Source organism: Delphinapterus leucas, chromosome 5 (assembly GCF_059928025.1).
Source record: "Delphinapterus leucas isolate spDelLeu-1000000601 "Yukka" chromosome 5, BTC_Dleu_Yukka2, whole genome shotgun sequence".
Lineage (NCBI taxonomy): Eukaryota > Metazoa > Chordata > Mammalia > Artiodactyla > Monodontidae > Delphinapterus > Delphinapterus leucas.
This window is the reverse complement of record NC_143133.1, coordinates 129,249,888-129,271,239: the sequence shown is the minus strand read 5'-3', so window position 1 is coordinate 129,271,239 and position 21,352 is coordinate 129,249,888. Positions and strand designations below refer to the sequence as shown.

Below are 21,352 nucleotides of genomic sequence, written 5' to 3'. Positions count from 1 at the left end.
TTCAGTTTACCTGCTCCAGCTCTACCAAAACCAAGCGAACAACAGCACTGCTAAAGCTTCAACTAGGTAAAACCACCAAGCCAGCATCTAGGAATCTTTGGATGTCAAAGATTTAAGAGAGAAAGAAGGTAAAAAAAAAAAAAGAGAACGGAAAGGTAGTGAAATTGTCTGGGCAGCTGATGGCCTGTTAGGATAGGTCCTCTCAGTACTTGGAAATGATTAAATTAAGAAATTGTCTTTCCTCATAGATTAGGCATGTTTGTGTCACCGCTTAGTGTATTCCCAGGGCTTAGCACAATGCTTGGTACGCAGTAGCTGGTCGGTAAATATTTAGTGAATTATTGAAGTTTTAAGTGATTTACCTTTCCCTTCAGAAGACTTTCCTAACTCTATTTCCAATCCTGTTGTAAACTCCAGCTTCTGAAATGTAATAGGCAAGAAACTGATGGTCTCCATGATACTGTCACCCTTTTAAAAATTTCCAGTAAGTAGTATCAGTCCCATCAGTCTGCCTGGGAGTTCTCCCTAGAACTTCTGGGTTAGGTTTTTGATATTGCAAAGAGAGGGCACTTTCTTTGCCCCTTGTTTTCAATCAGTAATTCAGGTGGGACAGTTCTTGCTTGGTAGCATGTTTAAGTCTTCTGCTGGCATCCATATAATCGGAGACCTTTACTCTCCTGCTCTAGGCAACCTTGACCACAGGCACCGGGATAAGCTTGCTGTTTTTTTTTTCTTTTTGGCTGTGCCATGCAGCACACGGGATCTTAGTTCCCTGTCCCCTGATCAAACCCGTGGCCCCAGCGTTGGAAGCGTGGAGTCTTAACCAGTGGACCACCAGGGAAGTTCCCAGGATAAGCTTTCTTAAATGCTGTTTTTAGTCCTGTACCTGAGCCCTTACCAGTAAAATGGGTTTGATAATAGTAATTCCAGTGCGTAAGACTGTTCTGAGGATTAGGTTAATAGAGTTTAAGTGCTGGCTGGCATGTAGAAGACTCTCAGTAAATCTCGTCCTTTGGTTTGCTGTAGCTGTTGTTGTGATGGGTCTCTCTGTGGCCCCTCACAGAGCCCAGGTCTGTGTCTGCTCAGAATGCTCTCCTCCCTTTCATATGTATCAGTTAGTCAAGAACTCCGCTGAGAGAGATTTCTTCCTTTATTCAAGTTAGCCACTGCTTTTCTCTACGTGCCAGAACATGGACCTCTCAGTGTATCTGACTCTTTGAAAATAAAATGTATTCTCGAATTGGTTCTTTTATGTTTGCCTCCCTGCCCCAAATAGATGGTAAACTTTCTGTGGACATATGGTAAACGTCTGACTTTCTCTGTATCCCATGAAGTGCCTGGTAAAATTTTGTGTGTTTATAAGTGCCTTGTTAATATATTATCAGCAGATACACTTTGCAGTTTTCATTGCGTCAGTGTATTCTCTTGTTACATCTTCCTTTCTTTGTCCTGACTTTGGAAATAATTTGCTAAAAAAACAACAACGACAAAACAAACAAACATGAAATGCTAGTGATTTCCCTGAAATACTGATTCTGCTTTCATTACTTCAAGGTCATTTTTGATGGTGAAGAAGCAGTGGATGCTGGTGGTGTCACAAAGGAGTTCTTTCTTTTACTATTAAAAGAATTGTTGAATCCCATCTATGGAATGTTCACCTACTATCAGGATTCAAATCTCTTGTGGTTTTCAGATACGGTAAGTTAGTGACGTCACCTTTCAACAGATGGATTGAATTAAACTGTCAGACCAATCCCTAGCCTTCTGGTGTTTACAGAGGGGAGCATAACAGAGGTAATCATATAACATGATTATCGTCATGTTCCCCGTCTTCATGTTTCACCCGTTGCTAAGATGTCATAGTGTGTTCTGTCACCCATTAGCCCCATTTCCATTTCTAGTAGGTAAGCTCCAAGTTTTGTAATCCTCGGAGGGTAGAACGAGTAGGGGATGATAAAGAAATTGGTTTTATGACATATAAAAAGTAGTTGTCAAATATATCTTATTTTAATAACAGTGATAGTACGTGTATGAACACTCGTACAGATATACACATACTCACACTTTTTGAAAATTCAGTCGGAGAGCTAAGTTTTAAAAGGCATTCTTATTTCAAGCAGACTATAGTTTAGCTCTTTTTCTAACCAGACTTTTCTCCCTAGATCCGCACTGTCTCGAAAGGTAGCCATTAGCCTCCTGTAGCTATTTAAGTTGAAATTTTATTTAATTAAGTAATACTAAAGTCATTCCCTCATTTGTACTAACCACTGTCCAAGTCCTCAGTAGACACATGTGGTTAGTGGCTGCCATCTGGGACAGCACAGAATAGAATGTGTCCGTCATTGCAGAAAGTTCTGTTGGACAGCATTGCTCTAAATGAGGGTAAGCTGTGCTCTGTATCACGGATGAGCTGTAAACGCTTAACTTACAGCATTGCATCTTTGGGCGACAGCTGAACTTTTGTTAGGGGTACTTGTCTGCTTCAGAAGGTAACTAAATATTAACGAGATCTTCATTCTTTCGTACTGAAAATATTTTTAAAGTAAATGGCAGATTGTTTTGAGGGCTGCAAACACTGCTTTTCTTTTCTTTTTTTTTTTTAAAATGTGTATTTATTTACTTTTGGCTGTGTCGGGTCTTAGTTGCAGCGTGTGGGCTCTGTAGTCGCGGCACGCGGGCTTGGTTGCCCTGTGGCATGTGGGATCTTAGTTCCCCTACCACGGATCAAACCCACGTCCCCTGCATTGCAAGGCGGATTCTTAACCACTGGCCCACCGGGGAAGTCCCTGCTTTTCTTTTTAACACATTTGCGCATGTGGTGAAAGTGTTTTGTAGAGCACAACTGGTTTCACTTGATTGGCATAACCTGTGGACTCGCCATCTACAACTCCACCGTGGTGGACCTGCACTTCCCGTTGGCTCTCTATAAGAAGCTACTGAACGTGAAGCCTGGCCTGGAAGACTTGAAGGAGCTGTCACCCACGGAAGGAAGGTACGGAGCTGGAAGACGGGAGCCCGGTGTGGAGAACTGCTCTGGCGCTGGGACCAAAGGTTGACAACACCACGTGTACAAGTTAAGAGTTTATCATTAGACTGTGCTGTGTATGCTTTGTCTTAAGATGTGGCTCCACAGCTCCTGGCTTGAAGCAGTGCCTGTGTCACTCTAGGGGCAGAAGGAGAAAGGGGAAAAGGGAAGTCGTAGCTGCCCAGGAATCCAGCTGTCTGCTTTTCTTATCCTGAACAAAAAATTAGGACTTCGAGCTTTGTCATGGTCCATAAGTACAGGGGAGAAAGTATTGAAAAGGGAGTCTGTATTTTGCAAAAACCTACAGGTCTCCCTGTCCTTCTGTGTTTCTCTCTTCTGTGTCACCTTGACTGTCACACCGCAGCCACACTCACAGCACTTCTGGTCACCAAACGTGTGGCGGTTTCCCCCTACCACCAAGTAATTCTCCACGACGCCAGCTGGTGTCCTACGATTCACCTCAGTTCTGACACCGTCTACCTAGAGATGGCATTGGATCCCACAAGCTCAGTGCTCAGTCCCTCCAGACTACTCTCACCCACTTCGGGTGCCACTCGCAAGCAGTAGGTCTCCAGGTTACCCACAACTTCTGTCTGATCTGGTTACAAATCAGAGGCTCTCGAGACCCCTCCTCAGGTCCGATTAATTTCCTAGAGCGGCCCGGAGAATTCAGGGAAGCACTTAGGTTTACCTGTTTATTCAGGGTTTACAATAAAGGATACAGATGAACGGCCAGTTGAAGAGATACAGAGGGTGAGGCCTGGAGGGGTCCTGAGTGTAGTAGGAGCTTCTGACCCCATGGAGTTGGGGTGCACTGCCCTCCCCGTGTGTGGATGTGTTCACCAACCTGGAAGCTCCCTGAACCCCCTACTGTTGGGATTATAAGGAGGCTTCCTTACGGGGTGATCAATTATGACCTTCATTCCCAGTCCCTCTCCCCTCTCTGGAGAATGGGGGGCGTGGAGCTGAAGATCACGGCTGGGTCCTTTGGGTGACCAGCCCCCACCCAGGAGCCCACCCAGAATCACCCCATTAGAACAAAAGATGCTCCTAACCCTCTCATCACTTAGGGTTTTGGGAGCCCTGTGCCGGGAACTGGGGACAGAGACCAATATACGCATTTTCTGTTATGTCACAGAGCCTTTTTTTTTTTTTTTTTGCGGTACATGGGCGTCTCACTGCTGTGGCCTCTCCCGTTGCGGAGCACAGGCTCCGGACCCGCAGGCTCAGAGGCCATGTCTCATGGGCCCAGCCGCTCCGCGGCTTGTGGGATCTTCCCGGACCGGGGCACGAACCCGTGTCCCCTGCATCGGCAGGCGGACTCTCAACCACTGCGCCACCAGGGAAGCCCACAGAGCCTTTTTAAGAAAGTAGTTTGAGATATAATTTGCATACCACACAATTCACCCAGCTGAGGTATATAATTCAGTGACTTTTAGTATATTCAGAGTTGTACAGCCTTTATTAAAATCAATTTTAGAATATTTTCATCACCTGAGAAAGAAACCTGGGACTCCTCAGGCGACATCCCCAACTTCCTCGTCTCCCAAGCCCTGGGCAACCACTGAGCTACTCTCTGTCTCTATTGATGGCCTCTTCTGGCTATGTCACATAAACAGAATCGTACCACGTGTGTTTTTTTGTGACTGGCTTCTTTCACACAGTGCGTTTTCAAGGTTCATCTAGGTTGCAGCTTGTATCAGTATTTTATTTCTTTTTACTGCCAACTCATATTTCGTTATGTGGATATATGCCACATTTTGTTCATCCATTCTTCAGTTGATGGATGTCTGGCTTTCTCCTACCTTCCGGCTGTTACTAATAGTGCTGCTGTGGATTTTCTTACAGACTTTTTGTGTTGATGTAAGTTTTCATTTTTCTTGGGTATGTACCTGGGAATGGAATTGTTAGGGCAAATGGTAACTCTGTGTTTAGCCTTTTGAGGAACCTCCAGACGGTTTTCCAGCGTAGTGGAGCCATGTTTTTATGTTATTATTCTTTCTGGCTCGTAAAAACTCCTTTTATTCTGAGTTCCTCTGTATTGATTTTAGGTAGCATAAGGCGAAGTATATAAAAAGACACCATATCTGTGACTTTCTCTAAACAGTACAATTCTTTTGACTTCAACAGGAAGGAACATCCCATTTTTTTTTTTTTTTTTTTTTTGCGGCACGCGGGCCTCTCACTGTTGTGGCCTCTCCCGTTGCGGAGCACAGGCTCCGGACGCGCAGGCTCAGCGGCCATGGCTCACGGGCCCAGCCGCTCCACGGCACGTGGGATCCTCCCAGACTGGGGCACGAACCCGTGTCTCCTGCATCGGCAGGCGGACCCCCAACCACTGCGCCACCAGGGAAGCCCAGAACATCCCTTTTTTATGGAGAAAGAGGACTGATTTTAAGATGGAGATAGAGGAAGGGTGGTCTCTAAGGTGCCCTCTGGAAATGAGACTGTCACACCACCAGTATAGGACACCAATACAGAGAAATCATAAAGGATGTGGGGAGAGGGTGCACAGAGAGAGGAAAAGAAAATTTAGAAGGAATATAAAAAAATGACAGAGGAGACCCAGGCAGGGTTGCTTTTTTTGGTAACTGAGAGTGACAGAAATGTGTGCTATTTTCTTTGCCAACCTGGCTGAGAATGATACATTTCAAGTAATCTTCTTGGCTGGTTAACTGGAAACAGATTTAAATGCCACACTAAGAATTTTCTTTCTGGGCAATTTTTTCTTTCTGGAACTGCCAGGCTCCGCGATCACTAAAGAAGAAAGTGTGAATGAGGTCTAGTGATAAGAACGTATTCTCGTGAGAGTATACGATATGATCATTGTTGGCAGAAACATGTTTCGGTGTTCTTTAATATGGCGGTTCTTTACCATACAGAGCCCCTTGCATTAACGAGTAAGCCATTAAGATTCCTAAGTGGATACAGTGACTTAGTAGCTTTTTTTTTTTATGGTAAGAGGATTTTTCTACTAGTGCCTATGGGTAAAGCAAGTCTGTAGGACCGCTGCAAGACCATCTCCTCATGTGTCTACTTCTGAGGAATACCAGAGTTAACCCACGTGTCAGATATGACTCCATCAGAATTTCTCCGTAAATTCAGTAAGATTTGTCAGTAGGAACAGAGAATGATGAATGAGTGTCTTACAAGTCAACTGCCGTATTTCTTTTCAAGATACAGTTAACATGATTTTCTGTCAGTCTGGATTAACGTTCATTGTAGAATCTTCTTTTCTAGCGTTTCCTTGCAGACAGTCCGGTGGGCATGTGACTGAGATGGAAATACTGTTGCCGTGTCTGATTTGCCTCATTTCCTTTCTCTGTCGATCTGTGATTAGGAGTCTTCAAGAACTTCTAGATTATCCTGGGGAAGATGTTGAGGAGACTTTCTGCCTCAACTTCACGGTAAGGATTTCCACAGTTTACTCATGATTGTAGCTGTCTCTTTCATCGTGCTTACAAGTCACAATTAACATTAGTTTTTCTCCAAATCAAAGAACAAATTCAGAGACTTCTCTGAACCAAATTATTGTAGTCGTAGTGTCTTTTTTTGTTTTTTAAATTTTATTTGTTTATTGGCTGCATTGGGTCATCGTTGCTGTGTGCGGGCTTTCTCTAGCTGCAGCGAGCGGGGGCCACTCTTTGTTGCGGTGCGCGGGCTTCTCATTGCGGTGGCTTCTCTTGTTGCGGAGCACGGGCTTTAGGCACATGGGCTCAAGTAGTTGTGGCACACGGGCTTAGCTGCTCCGCAGCATGTGGGATCTTCCCAGACCAGGGCTCGAACCTGTGTTTCCTGCATTGGCAGGCGGATTCTTAGCCACTGTGCCACCAGGGAAGTCCCTTTAGTGTCTTTTTAAAAATCAAATTATAGTTGCTGTACAATATTATATCAGTTACAGGTGTACAATATAGTGATTCACAATTTTTAAAGGCTATACTCCATTTATAGTTATTATAAAATAGTTGCTGTATTCCTCATGTTGTACAGTATGTCTTTGTAGCTTATTTTATACCTAATAGTTTGTACGCCTTAGTCCCCTACCGCTGTACTGTCCCTACCCTCTTTCCTCTCCCCTCTGGTAACCACTGGTTTGTTCTCTAAATCTGTGAGTCTGCTTCTCTTTCGTTATATTTACTAGTTTGTTGTGTTTTTTAGATTCTGTGTACAAGTGACATCGTACAGTATTTGTGTTTCTCAGTCTGACTTACTTCATTTAGCATAAAACCCTCCATGTTCATCCATGTTGCTGCAAATGGCACCATTTCCTTCTTTTTTATGGCCGAGTAGTATTCCATTGTGTACATGTGTCACATCTTATTTACCCATTCATCTGCTGATGGACACTTAGGTTGCTTTCATATCTTGGCTATTGTAAATAATGTTGCTGTAAACATTGGGGTGCATGTATTTTTTCGAATTACTGTTTTTGTTTTTTTCAGATATATACTCAGGAGTAGAATTGGTGGGTCATATGGTAGTCAGAGTGTCTTGAATGTTACAGGAGTTCAGTAAATGTGTTGAATAAATGAATGAATGATTAATCTGTACAATTAAGAAAATTACTGAAGCATTATTCCTCTTTACTCCTATACATATAATTTCTAGAGTTCATATCATTTTCTCTTTGATTGCATTTATTGGCAACTCCATGTCTTGGCATATATACACTACCAAACGTAAGGTAGATAGCTAGTGGGAAGCAGCCGCATAGCACGGAGAGATCAGCTCGGTGCTTTGTGACCAGCTAGAGGGGTGGGATAGGGAGGGTGGGAGGGAGACGCAAGAGGGAGGGGATATGGGGATATATATATATATGTATAGCTGATTCACTTTGTTATACAGCAGAAACTAACACACCATTGTAAAGCAATTATTACTCCAATAAAGATGTTAAAAAAATAAATAAAAAGATATGTTTTAAGGTGCCAGTGCTCTCTGACTCAGGTTCCCTTTCTCCTCCTGAGAATGTTCTGTGGTAATAAGTAGTCATTAAGCTACATTTGTTCCTAAAGCTTCTCTCAGTCATTTGGGGTCTAGAAAGATAAGTGGTCTACAAAATTGAAATGTTTCTTTCTTCCCCCCTTAAATATAGATTTGTCGAGAAAGCTATGGCGTGATTGAACAGAAGAAGCTGATACCTGGGGGAGACAGAGTGGCTGTGTGCAAGGAGAACAGGTTAGTCCTGATCCTGGACCGTGCACACGTTACTTCATTTCTCTGCACTTTTCCTTGTAAGACCAAGACTGAAGTTAAATTTTCATCCCTTCTTCAGAGGGAGTAAGGGTGTTAAGGCAACTTTAGGGGTTTAATAGTAGAGGAAGCAGCAGACCTGGGTTCAGGAGATAACTGTTGTAGTTCTACATCTCTGTCTTACTGGCTTTGACCCTGAGCAAATCACGTAAACTCTCTGATCTCAGTTTCTCATCTGTCAAATGGGGGTTATAATAACTGTCCTGCCTCCCTCATGGAATGGTTGTGAGACTAAAGTGAGATAATTTATAGGAGAACACTTTGGAATGAATGAACTCCCAGCATTTAGCACAAAGTTTCCGGTATCCAGCAGAGCGAGTGGCATAAAAATGCTCCAAAAAAATGTGTTGAATAAGCGAATGCTGTAAAGATGCTCACGATTATGGTGGTTTTATTGCTGAAGAATTTGTAATACAGGTTTTAAATTAAATTCTTTCTGCCTCATGAAAATTAATCCAAGTATATCTGGTTTTTCAGGATGGTTTTTCTCTGTGTTATCCCTTTGGAGGAGAAAAAAATTCAATTTTGTTTGCTTTTGAATTAAATTATGAGTGAGGTTGTTGGCCATCTACATATTAATCAATTCAGTTTACAAGCACTGAGTGTCTGCTGTACGCCAGGCGTGTTGCCGAGTATAGGAAATAAGTAACTTTTATCTCAAGGCAGCCGGGAAGGGGCAGTGTAATGAATGATTGCGGGAGATTATGGTGCATGTGATAGGAAAGTGATAGGCCAAGCGCCAGGGAACCAGGAGGAGAGGCCATAACACTCTGACCAGACACTGAAGAGGGAAAACATTTTAGGCACAGGGAGTAATATGAGTCAGACTCTCCAATTTAACACATGCCAGAGAATGAAGAGTATTTGTGGGGCAGGGCTTAGGGTACGGATGGAGGGTGGGCACAGTGGTATTGGGGTGGAGCTAGTCAAGACCTGGAATGGGTTTGCAGTGGGACATGGTTGATCTCTGTTTGAGTGATGACTGGTGGCCATATGGAAGTCAGCCACGTGTGGAGAGGCCCATTACGAGGCTGTTGAGGTAGCTCAAGGGCAGGGTGGTAAGGGCCAAAGTGAAGCTAGCGGGGATACGGAGCCGGCTACGTGTTTATGCAATCAGCAGGAGCTAGTGTCTCATTATATACAGATGGTACTAGAGAGTCATGTAATTTTTTTTTTTAATCTATTTATTTACTTATTTATGGCTGCATTGGGTCTTTGTTGCTGCGCATGGGCTTTCTCTAGTTGCGACGAGCGGGGGCTACTCTTTGTTGCAGAGCGTGGGCTTCTCACTGCGGTGGCTTCTTGTTGCGGAGCATGGGCTCTAGGCGCACGCGCTCAGTAGTTGTGGCTCGTGGGCTCTAGAGCACAGGCTCAGTAGTTGTGGTGCACGTGCTTAGTCGCTCCGCGGCATGTGGGATCTTCCTGGACCAGGGCTCGAACACCCATGTCCCCTGCATTGGCAGGCAGATTCTTAACCACTGCGCCACCAGGGAAGTCCCGAGAGGCACGTATTGATAACAACTCTGAGGCTTCTAATTTGGAGAGCTGACCAACAGGAAACAGAATCTGTAGCACAGGGTGGAGGGGAAAGAGTTCTATTTTGTATGTGTTGATTTTGACATGTCTGTGTGATACCTAGGTGATTTTGTTTAGAGCTGAAAATTTATGTCTGTCATCAAGAGGGGTCTTTTTTTAAAATCAATTCATAGTTTTTTTTTTTTAAGTAGGATGTTTTCTTTTTCTTTTTTGCATTTAAAATTTTAATACAGTCTTTAAAGGTTACTTTCCATTTACAATTATTACAAAGTATTGGCTGTATTCCCATATTGTACAGTACACCCTTGAACCTACCTTACACTAGGTAGTTTGTACCTCCCACTTCCCACCCCCTATGTTGCCCCTCCCCCCGACAGGTAACCATAGTTTGTTCTCTATGTCTGTGAGTCCGCTTCTTTTTTGTTATATTCACTAGTTTGTCGTATTAGAAGTCTTATATCAGTAGTTTATTTGTTTACTTATGCCAGTCTTAATGACCAGTGAACTTGAGGTTGCCTACACAAGGAAAAAAGTGGTGAAATAAATAAAAACGAGGACAGGGAAAATGTATGTTCTTAGATGAGTTGTATGTATTAGAATAGAAAGTAGACTCTTGAGATGAGGATTTAGGGACCGTTAGCACATTAGCTAGAGACGAAACTTCTTGGCTTAAAGAAGCGGTAGGGGTGAGGAAAGACGAGGGAGTGGCAGTCTCCACTTGGGAGGGTTGTGAGCGAGGGAAGCCTTCTGGAGGCAAGGGTTCGTTGAAGCTGTGGAAAAAGTTACAGATGAAGAGAAGTTGTGTGCTGTTTTAAGCATGTTGGGAAATTAAAGCTAATTCACTCTGCGTGCTAGTTGGCTTCTTACTGCAAATAGTTGCAAAGATGCAAACAGAGATCCTATGAAATTCACTCTATCCAAGTGATATATATTGGCTTCCTCCCATAAGTTTTCCCTTTGGAAAACAGGAATGATAGGAAAACTGACAGGCCTCTTCTTCCATCCTTTTATGTTTTTAAAGATAGCTGGAAGCCCAAGTGGTCTAATGTAACATTCAGTAATCTTTTTTTGTCATGTAAACCTTCCAGACTATCCAGGAAGCCTCAGCTTTGGGGCAAGTGTGAGCTCTAATACCAGAATTAAGTAAAATAATCCAGAAGTTGCTAAGTACCCAACAGAATGGCTTCAGATGATGAAATTACCTTGACTCTGGGAATCTAATATAGAGGCTAGTCTTGTCTCAAGTAGGTGTTTCAATCGAAACTCTTAACTTGATAAGAATCTTTTGGAGCTGAAAGCACTGTCCTTTCTTTGTCTACATAATGTTCGTATTTTTGTTAACAGCAAATGACTTGTTTAATAAGAACAGTCTCATTATTCCGTAGAGTCTGATAATGTTTTTATTTTATTTAGTTTTCATTTTTTAATATTTATTTATTTATTTGGCTGCGATGGGTCCTCGTTGCGGCACGTGGGATCTTCGCGGCAGCATGTGGGATCTTTAGGTGAGGCATGCGGGATCTTTAGTTGCGGCACGTGAACTCTTAGTTGCCGCATGTGGGATCTAGTTCCCTGACCAGGGATCGAACCCTGACCAGGGATCGAACCCGGACCCCCTGCCTTGGGAGCGCGGAGTCTCAGCCACTGCGCCACCAGGGAAGTCCTTGATACTGTTTTTAGAATTGGGGAATTTATGGCAGATCATAAAGTGGCTTTGTGGGTCCAGGTGATTTCTCTTCCCTCCTGGTTTTGATGATTGCTTTATTACATATGTATGTATGTGTGTACGTAGATACATCTACAGCCTTTAGTCTTTCAAAGGATGTCTGAGCTTTTGCGTCAGATTTCAGACACGACAGTGTGTGCATCATTTGTTAGGAGCTAACAGTGGGCTGGGCAAGCAGCCTGAGGAGGGGCATATTCAGAATTTCTTCACATTCTGGTGAGTCATCCCAATGCGCTGTGTGTTAGATACAGCCGGGGGGGGGGGGCGGAAGAGCCATGTCGTGCGGGCATAGGTGATCTGTGATGTAGTCTTCAGAAGAGGCAGTTGTTGGGACTTTTCTTTTTCATATCTTGATAAAATTATTGCTCTTGGAGTACTTTTTGTCTCTGCCTTTTTTGCTCTCTCTCTCTCTGGGTCTGAGTTTTTCTCTTTCTGTCTCTCTGCTTCTCTCTCTCTGTCACTCTCTCTGTCTCTCCTTATTCGGTAGGTGTTTCTTTGAGTCAGCGATTGAATTCACTTAATAGTTGAGAGACAGTTTGTGCAGGAACTCTGAAGTAGACCACAGTTTGTTTAGGGTGACAAGCTGTTCTCATATGTAACCGTAAATGAAGTATGAAGACAAAATTGATTAATTGGATCGGAAGGGGATCAGAGAAATCCACGTGGACAGATGCATCTGGGAGGATGGATATGGGATTAGAGCTGTTGGGAGGACTCCTAAGATTTGGATACTAGAAAGTAGAGATGAGGATATAATAAAAAGGGAAAGGTGCTCTGTAAAGTTTGTGAGCAAAGGAGTTGCATGATAGATGTGGGTCCGTGGCACACTTTCTTTCTTCGTCTTCTTTTTTTCCTTCTCCATTATTTATATCTGTTGCTGACTCTTGGGCTGCACCCCACAGTCCTACAAGCTCTGTACTTGCCCAGCCTTAAGACCGAAGAAAGAGCCTGGAGTCAGCAACAGAGACATCAGTGGTTAACTGGATGGGAGATCTTACATGTCTGAAGCAAGGTTTTGGAGCGACACCCCACTGTGTGCATCCGAGGTCAGGCAGGATGTGGTGGTAGTCTTTGCTACCGGGGGGATGGAGGAGGTTACCAGTTATAGGGGGAATTAACGTCAGGTTGGCTCTCAGTTATCAGGGAAACCAGTAGACCGGCATGCCCCTCAACACCCCTTTGATAAGCTATCTATCTTCGCGGAGATGTTCTCATCTCAAATTAGAACGGTCATTTAGTTAGGGCCTGGGGCAAGTATGTAGGAAGGTCAGTCATGAGAGTAGGTGTAGGTGAAGCAGGCACAGGTAGAGCAGGGGATGTACAGCGAGCAAGAGAACAGCCATCTTGAATGTCCTGACCATACACTGACACATATGCACTCCTGGACATTGCTGATCCCATGAGGGGTCCTCAGAATCAGTGTGGAGAGCGTGCTTTTGTTTACAGCCATGTGGGTTCCTTTTCTCTGTCTATGCAGTTATTTGTCCCTAATTGACCTCAGGGCTGCTTCTACAAGACATTTTTCATAAGGATGGTCTGATGACATACAGGTTCCTTAAAAGAAAGACAGTACATAATTTCAAGGGAGTAATAAGGGAAGTTACATTATTCTTTTACTTGTATTACAAAACTCCATTGTTATGTTACCATGACTTTCTAAAAAATAGCTTCTCTCTTTCTAAAAAAGTTTTCAAATCTTTGTGCAATAAAATGTGCTGTCGTTTTAAATATTGCCAGGCAGAGGGGGGGTTCTTATTTTTATTGCCAGTACGCGATGCTTGAAATTTAAACATGGAATGGCTTCTGTGTTAGGTGCAAGTTTGGGTTTCGGCTTTTCTGTGTTGCTAGCACTCATCGAACACACGGTGGAGAGCTCACCCACTGCTTTAGGCACTGTTGTCCATGACTCTGTACTCGGTGACAGGAGCAGACCCCCTTGCTGACACAGTTACCTGTTGGGAAGGCTTTTGAGAACCTAGTGTGGTTACTGCCTTATTACATAGTATTGCTGTCAGAGTTAGGGACAGCCAGCAGAAGACAAGCAGGTGTTTTTTCCTTTATCTTTAATGTTGCAAAAAGCAGAAATCTTAACATTGAAGCATGTTGAGATCCCGGTAAGAAAGCTTGTATATGACGATAAAAGATTAATCATTGCAGTTGTTATTTCCTTTTGACTGTTATATGCCATAACCTCATCACTGGGGGTCCTTTTCGGGTATTTCATAGATTAGTCTAAGAAAATTAAATGAAAGAACCAAAAGAATAACACCTGCTGGATTTTTAACTTGAGCGTTGTGTATACAGATACTGCTGGCATTGAAGCTGTTTCTGTTAACAGTGAGATATTTGCTGTCACCACTGCCCTGGAGGGAAATGTCAGAAGGGTACCAATTCTGTATCCATAATTTATTACGTTCCATTTGGACTTAAAATTGCTTTCTTGCCTTGGACAAGAGCTGCAGACAGACAATTGAATTATAAGCATCCAGGTAAAAGAACATCCATGGGTGATTGCTGGTGGCCACATCTTAGCTACATCTTGGAACAACTGGCAGTCACATCTGAATAATACTGCATTACATGACTCTTTGTGGTTAAGTAGTTCTCACGCTCTGTGGCATGGTGTTACTACCATTAATAAAAAACCCCCACATATCATTCTAGATTTCCCCCAGTTTAACTCAATTTAATCAAATCAAATGCAATCAGTATCTTCCCCCATTTCTTCCATATTAAAAAAGGGGTGGAGAGAGGGAATAGTGAAAAGGAAATGCCAGGCTTAAGGCAAGTGCTCCAAAGGGCACCTAGATACCATAGAGAGAACCTGAGAATAAAACCCACACGTGACAGATACTTCTAGCGCCTTAAGATCTACTGAAGTTAGGACTAATGAAAGACTTCACTTGATCTCTTTTTTTTAATCGTCTTTATTGGAGTATAATTGCTTTACAGTGGTGTGTTAGTTTCTGCTTTATAGCAAAGTGAATCAGCTATACATATACATATATCCCCATATCTCCTCCCTCTTGCGTCTTCCTCCCACCTTGATCTCTTGAGATAGTCTATGAGAGGTGTAATCGTTAAGATCTGCGTGGTACTCGCACTGGGCTGTTATAGGAATAGCAGATAATTAAAATGCCAGTAACGTTTCTCGAGTGCTTCCCTTGTGTCAGGCATTATTCTGAGTCCTTCCCATGCAGTCCTCCCCACTTTACAGTTGAAGAAACTGAGGCAGAGAGAGACAAAAGTCACTTGTTCAAGGTTACACAGCCAGAAGTCCAGTGTTCGGACACCAGAGCCAGGATTCAGAGCCATTCTGTTTGACTGAGAGCTTGTGCTCTCAGTACACTGCCACTTAGAGGGCCAAGACCAGGGCTTCAGAGTCCCCATGTCCCCTCATCCCTAGAAGATAAATGACTTCGAAGAGTTTGCCGTTTTCGTTTCAGGCAGACTATGCAATTTTTTAAAAACAAAGTTGGCATAGTTAAAGACATACAATGTACGTATAAAAGTGTATGTCTGAATTTTTAAACTTAGGTTGAGACAGTGCTTATATCTATAATGTTATTATAAAGCCCTCATGAACACCCTTAATAATGGCTGCACAGCCTGCTGTGTAAATGTGTATTTTCTATTCTTTCCCTTTTGGGTATCTGGCTTGTTTCTGTGTTCTTTTTTTTTTCTTTCCCTTTTTTTCTTTCTCTTCCCCCTCCATTTTTAATAACACTGTATCAGTCATCTTATGTATAAAGCTTTGTTTGTTTTTAAAATTTCTTTTTAATGGTAAGGTCCCAAGGGTGAAATTGAATTAGTGTATATCATTTTGAATTTGTTGATATTTTTACTAAATTGATTTTGCTAATGAATTATACCAGCTTATACATTATCGTCAGTGTATGAGAAGTACCCATTTCATCGAATCCTTACAAATACTGAGTGTTCTTTTTTTTAAATCCAATCTAATTTAATAAGAAACTTGACCTCACTTGTAAAATTTGTATTTCTTCCATGCATAGGCTACTTTACATATTCTGCCCAGCATTGATCCTTTTTACTGATGTCTACCTCTAAAATATTTTTGTTTAAAAAAAGTGAATGAGATAGAAGTCGTCATTGCCCAGCATTATTAATGTATTAAATGCCACTGAATTGTTCATTTAAAATCGCTATGTTTTGTGAATTCCACCCCAATAAAAAAAAACGTGTTTGTGTCTATGTGTGTGCACATGCAAACGCGTCTGTGTACGCTTAATTGTAAACTCTCGGAGAGCTGCTGTGATGTGCTCGGGCAGGGAGCGTGGGCATGCTGCAGTCTTCTGCATAATGCTCTTAGAGACTGAGTTGAATGTGTAATGCACAGTTGCCTTTCTTTCTGCCAGTTACGTTGTGCATTGCTTACTAATTTGGGCCTATAATGGATGAAAAAAGGTTTATGAGTAAGAGCGTTTGACCTGCCTTCAAGGGAGGGTGTCCTGCTACATGTTAACACACAAGATTTATGTGTGCCTGAGGAACTATCAAATAAGCAGTGCAGGAAACAGAGGGGAAAGATCAACCCAGTTAGGAAAATGGTGGAAATTGTTTGACATTGTGAAGGGCACATTATGTGCCTTATCCTGAGAAAAGTAACCAACAGTGGTATGACTGGTAGCTAGAAAACCCCACAGCTAAAGTCTTATCATAAGTGAAAGAAAGATTGCTGGCCAGAGCACACAGCTCGGCCTGCATATCCTCCAGACCTTGCTGGAGGCCTGGTCCACTTAGTATTGCCCTTTCAGGACGTGTCTTGCTGCCCCAAACAGGATTGCAGTATTTCCCTTTTTTAAAGTCGTCCGCTGATGTCCTTTACGTTTTTCTGTATTAAGATGAAATGATTTTCATATCATTTGTATCAACTCTTTGTTATATGAAGACTATTAACCCTTTGCCATCTGTATTTATTGCAGATTTTATTCCCAGTTTGCTGTTTACTTTTAAAAATGTGGAGTCTGTTTAAATCTCTAAAACTTCTTAATTTTTGTGTTGTCATGCCTGTCGATTATTTCTTTTGGTCTTAAATCATTCTAAATGTAACCTTTCCCTGTCTAGTAATTGATAATAATATATTTTCTTCAATTCAAAAAATATTTTTGTGTGTCTGGTCTAAGGTAAAAATCTTAATTGTTTTCCTATACTTACAGGTGAAGATTAGGGTAATTATATGGTTCCAGATCCAGTTTGGGTTTTGATTTGAAGTGTAATAAATTAAAAGTTAATTTGGGAAGAATTGACACTTTTGTCATATTCAATCTCACCTTCCAAAGGCCTCTTGTACATTTCTTTGTGATACTGTTTCTTTTTTCCATTGGTTATATACATTTTTATTAGAGGTTTTTATAAATATTTTGGTTTCTTATTTCTACTGTGGAAGAGAGCCCTTTGCATATATTTTTATCATTAGTAGTGCCTAGAAATAGTTATTGGTTTTTATATATTTATATGTTTGGTCTATTCCTCAGATTTGTGAATGTGGTAGCTTTCAGTTGATTCTCTTGGGTTTTCTATGTGTAATCACGTGCCTGAAAAATAATTATTTTCCCACTAACTACACACCTTATTTGTTTCATTCAGTTTTGCTTTTTTGTGGGACCTAGAAAAATATTAAATGACAGTCTCTTACTCCTAGGGATAAGAAATGAATATTGAATTTTTTTAGATTTTTTTCCCTTCTATTTCAGATAATCATGGTTAAGATAATCATTGACTTATGTAATACATTATTTTGATTTTCTCTTTTTGTTGTCCTGGCCCTAAGGAAGATTAATAATACATTAAGGTTTCACTCAACTATTGCCATTAGCAACAGGTCAGAGCTTCCTTCCGTTCCCGAAGGTAAAGCAGTCTAATTTTGCTTCTAATTTTAACCCTTAAGGGAAATGGAAGAAAACACGTCTGTGTTTAAAATTTTGGGGGGGTCTTCAGTTTTATACTTCATTTAGAATGCCCAAATATAAAGCTGAAATAGACTTTTTAATATATGCATAATGTCACGTTAAAGTCTTTTGTCCTTTCTGGGAAGAAATCAAAACCTGATTTTTATATTGAGGAAAACAAAATAAGACAGTTTATTGAACTACCTGTGTTTATGAATTAAACACAGGTTTAATGATTTAAAACAAAACAAGACAGTTTATTGAACTACCTGTGTATCATGAACTTAGGAATATAATATGTATTTTTTCTTTCGTAATTTAGGAGGATTGAATTTCAAATCATCATCTTTATCTTTCATATAATAATAATAGCTAAAATATCTTGAGCCCTTAGGGCCAGACACTGGTCTGTGGGATTTATGTAAATTAACTAGTTTGTTCTTCATAATAACCTGTGAGGAAGGGACTTCCTATCCCCTTTTATAGATGAGGAGAAACTGAACACAGATTAACGTAATGGCCCAAGATTCATTGCTAATAGGAGGCAGAGCTGGGATTTGATTCCAGGCAGTCAGGGTATGAGTCCTTTTGTTTTTTGAAAATACAGTTTTATTACCACCACAGTGGTAAACAACGTTATGCTTAAATTTCTTTACAGATCACACAATTCAAAACCCACAAAGAAGCTAAGAGTCTTTACATTAAATGTGTCCTCCTAAAAATCCTTTACTGTATGACAGTCTGTTCTCAAGCAGAAAAATTTGATTATGCACCATTTTATATTTAATATGTCACATTTACATAGCAAAATAAGGAAGGCACAGCAAAACACAAGCAAACTTAAACCCTTTCTACGTCTGAGCTGGGGATGGGGACACACAGTTGGATTGGTTCTTCAAGTATGTATTTTTTCCACACATTAGCTTCCGTGAAGAGTTCTGATAATTTTCACAGCTACATTCTAAAAGCTACAAGACAAAAAGACATCACAGGGATCCCACATAACATTGGATACACATGCTTTACAGAAGTTACTAGGTTCTACATCTTTTCAAGTAAATTAATATTTCTAAAATGCTAGATAAAGGGATCAATACTTAAACATTGTTTTTTTTTTTAACACCTTTGTAAATAGACACTACCAAGAAAACACATAAACACGAGACTGTAAATAATGAAACACATATGTTGACAATAGTGTACAGGTTATACACCCTCCTTCTCAGAACCAAATATTCAGTACAGTCTTTAGAATTTGAAGTGGCAGTTTTCTGGGCCTCATCAACAGTACTGTCAAGATCTGCGGCACGGGCTTCCTCCATCCCATCACGCTTCTCTGAAGTATAAAGCTGATGTCTGGGTTATGAAAGCAAAGTCTTAAAGATGAGATTTTTCTTGGGTTCTGATGCTTCTGCGCTGGAAAAATGCAAGACTAAAGGAATTGAAGCATTAGGCATTGAGAACATGTTCGGTCTCGGCTTGGGCGTTCTGGGCGTAGTGTGATGTGTGGCAGTGTGACCAGAGGGCTTCAAAGTGACGTTCTTTACTTCACATCTACCTGACACCCTTAGGAAGCCTCAACTCCAGCCCTCGCAGAAGAGATCATGAAAAAGCCATTTTAAATTTAACTCGTTTACAACACCTTTTGGTATATTGGTGTTCAGATTGGAAACGGGCTGGCCAGAACCTGATTGCGTCGATTTAATATGATTCTAGGAATGTCAGAATTGATTCACATTGTACTTTGGTCCAAAACCTGAGCCTTTTCAAGTCCACCGATGTGTAAAAGAAAAAAAAAAAAAAATCGGGGTTTTGAATCTGCGTCGTCATTCTCCTCTGCAATCTCTGCCCCCGCTTATTTCTGGGCGTCGTCAGACACTGCAGAGTGGGGACCCTCATCTCTGGCGGCAGCAGCCGCCGCCTCCGCCGCAGGCTCTCCCTCCTCCTCCTCGTACTCTTCATCCTCCAACTCCTCGTCGTCACCCTCTAAGGTCCACGCACACCCCTCCATCTCACCGGTGAGCTCCTGGATCTTAGCGAGTAAGGGCTTATAGATGTCGTTATACTTCTTCTCCAGAGCCTGGAATTCCTTATCAAATTTGGCTTCTATTTTATCGCACCGCTTCTGCAGCTTTTTGAGGGCCAGGACTCGGCATTTCACCGAGTTAGGCAGGCTCTCGATAAAGTCATTTCTAGGCTTCGGTGCATTCTCCGCAGGCGTCTGGGGCTCCTCAGACGTCTGACCGACCGCGCCGTCGGAGTCGCCGGACGCGCTGTCAGAATCTCCCCCCTGCGCACCGCCTTCCGCCATTACCTCCTCCTCCTCCGCCGCCGCCGCCGCCGCCTGGCTCGGCTCCGCGGGGCCCTGGTTCTCCGAGTCGGCCATGTTCGCGGAGCAGCGCAGAGGTCTCGGTGGCTCCCGCGGAGAGCTGCCCGCGAGCTGCGCCCCGGCGATCCTGCGGCAAGCGGCAAGCGGCAAGCGGCACTGACGTCGGCCGCGGGGGGGACGTTGGCGCGGCCCCGCCCTTTGCCCCCGCGGGCGCTTGACTGGCTCCCCAGAATCAGCTGATGGTCGGGCCCTCGACCCGCACCAGCCAGCCGACCGCGGATGCTGCGCTGCCGTCTCCCCGCACTGCGGACGACGTCCGGACCCGTTTCTTAGCGACCCTGCCCGTCCGCCCGCGCACGCCTCCCCCCGCAGTAGAGCGGGGCTGCAGCTGGCCGCGGGTATCCGCCGCGGGGAAGGGCCCAGCCTTGGCCGTCGTGCTCCTCTAGCCCGCCCAGGGCTTCATCTCCATCCGCCAGTGCGCCTGGCTTGGCGTTTGTCTGCATCTCCCCTTAGCTGGCGTTGGGCTGCCGTCGGCAGGGCGTCTCTGGCTTACTCTTGGGGAGCCGTCTTTAAGCACCTGAGATTTCACTGACTTCTGGGAAGTGGAGGCGCGGGGAGAGCGGGCCCCGTCCCACCCCCTTGACGACCTGGGTGCGTGTGATGACGGGGGCGGGAATAGTGCAGTTTACATGCCCCCCATCACCCCTGCCCCCCCCCAACAGCCCCTCTTGGCCCTTTCCCAGCCTAGCAGCATATATACTGGTGGCAGGGTCTTCTCTCAGCTTGACGGACCCTGGAAGCAGCTTTGGAGCCGTTTGGATAGGGAATCTCGGCACTACGTTATCCTGGAATGTTCTCGAAGGGTCCTCGGAATGAAGCGGCAGGAGGGCCACAGAAAGCAAGACCGTGTAAGCCCTGAGGCCCAGGCCGAGGGCCCCCTGCCTTCCCGGGCCTGAAGCATGTGTTTAGGACTGCCGTTCCTTGGGGACGCGCTGGCACACACACGCACGCACAGGCATTGTCCCCGAGGCACGTTCAGCACCTGTGCTATGGCTCTTACTGGTGATTCGTATATGAGAACATGAAGAAAAGCTATTAAATACCGAACTCTTGTTCTCTAATAGCCGCGTGAGTAGAGACTTTAGTTCCTCATTTATTAAATCAGAACGACAGATTCTTGAATAAGGATAAGGGCACATAGTTTTAGGTATGGAACGCAAACGATCTTTACAGGGGTTCTTCAGGAATGGTTTCAAATTCGGCATGACTGATATAAATGCTTTTCCTTCATCAGTTATACTGGGACTTGCTGAAGCTTTTCCATAAAACCTGTGACTGTAAGGAAATTACTTCCCTAAGTACATTTGGTGCCGTCTTTTGGTTCTTGCGGATATGAGTTAATAATATGTAAAGCACTTAGTGCTGACACTTGGTGGGCACTTGGTAAGTGTTTTGTTGGCAAAATAATTAAATTGCATTTATCAATCCACAAAGATAACCCGCGATAATAATTCTCTTACAAAAGGACATCTCTGTGCCCATCCCCAAAGAAAGTTACTATTTATAAAAGG

The 21,352-nt window shown here is 43.1% G+C and overlaps 2 protein-coding genes across 7 annotated transcripts in view; one reads left to right on the top strand and one right to left on the bottom strand.

Moving 5' to 3' along the window:
• Nucleotides 1–21,352, top strand: part of LOC111179053 (putative E3 ubiquitin-protein ligase HERC3) — a 137,286-nt gene that overhangs the window by 84,305 nt on the left and 31,629 nt on the right. For all 6 annotated transcript variants that reach the window (XM_089912476.1, XM_022582305.3, XM_022582299.3 and 3 more), the window contains 4 exons: nucleotides 1,555–1,698; nucleotides 2,826–2,992; nucleotides 6,366–6,432; nucleotides 8,121–8,203. In XM_089912476.1, the coding sequence (XP_089768602.1) occupies nucleotides 1,555–1,698; nucleotides 2,826–2,992; nucleotides 6,366–6,432; nucleotides 8,121–8,203 (461 nt within the window). The remainder of the gene's footprint in view (nucleotides 1–1,554; nucleotides 1,699–2,825; nucleotides 2,993–6,365; nucleotides 6,433–8,120; nucleotides 8,204–21,352) is intronic.
• On the bottom strand, nucleotides 17,808–19,853 carry NAP1L5 (nucleosome assembly protein 1 like 5). Its single transcript, XM_022582315.3, has one exon. The coding sequence runs from the start codon at nucleotides 19,836–19,838 to the stop codon at nucleotides 19,308–19,310; it is 531 nt and encodes a 176-aa protein (XP_022438023.1). The 5' UTR covers nucleotides 19,839–19,853; the 3' UTR covers nucleotides 17,808–19,307.

What these genes read in the sequence shown, in the direction of transcription:
- NAP1L5 (XM_022582315.3), bottom strand. Translation starts at nt 19,838, where the DNA reads ATGGCCGACTCGGAGAACCAGGGCCCCGCGGAGCCGAGCCAGGCGGCG.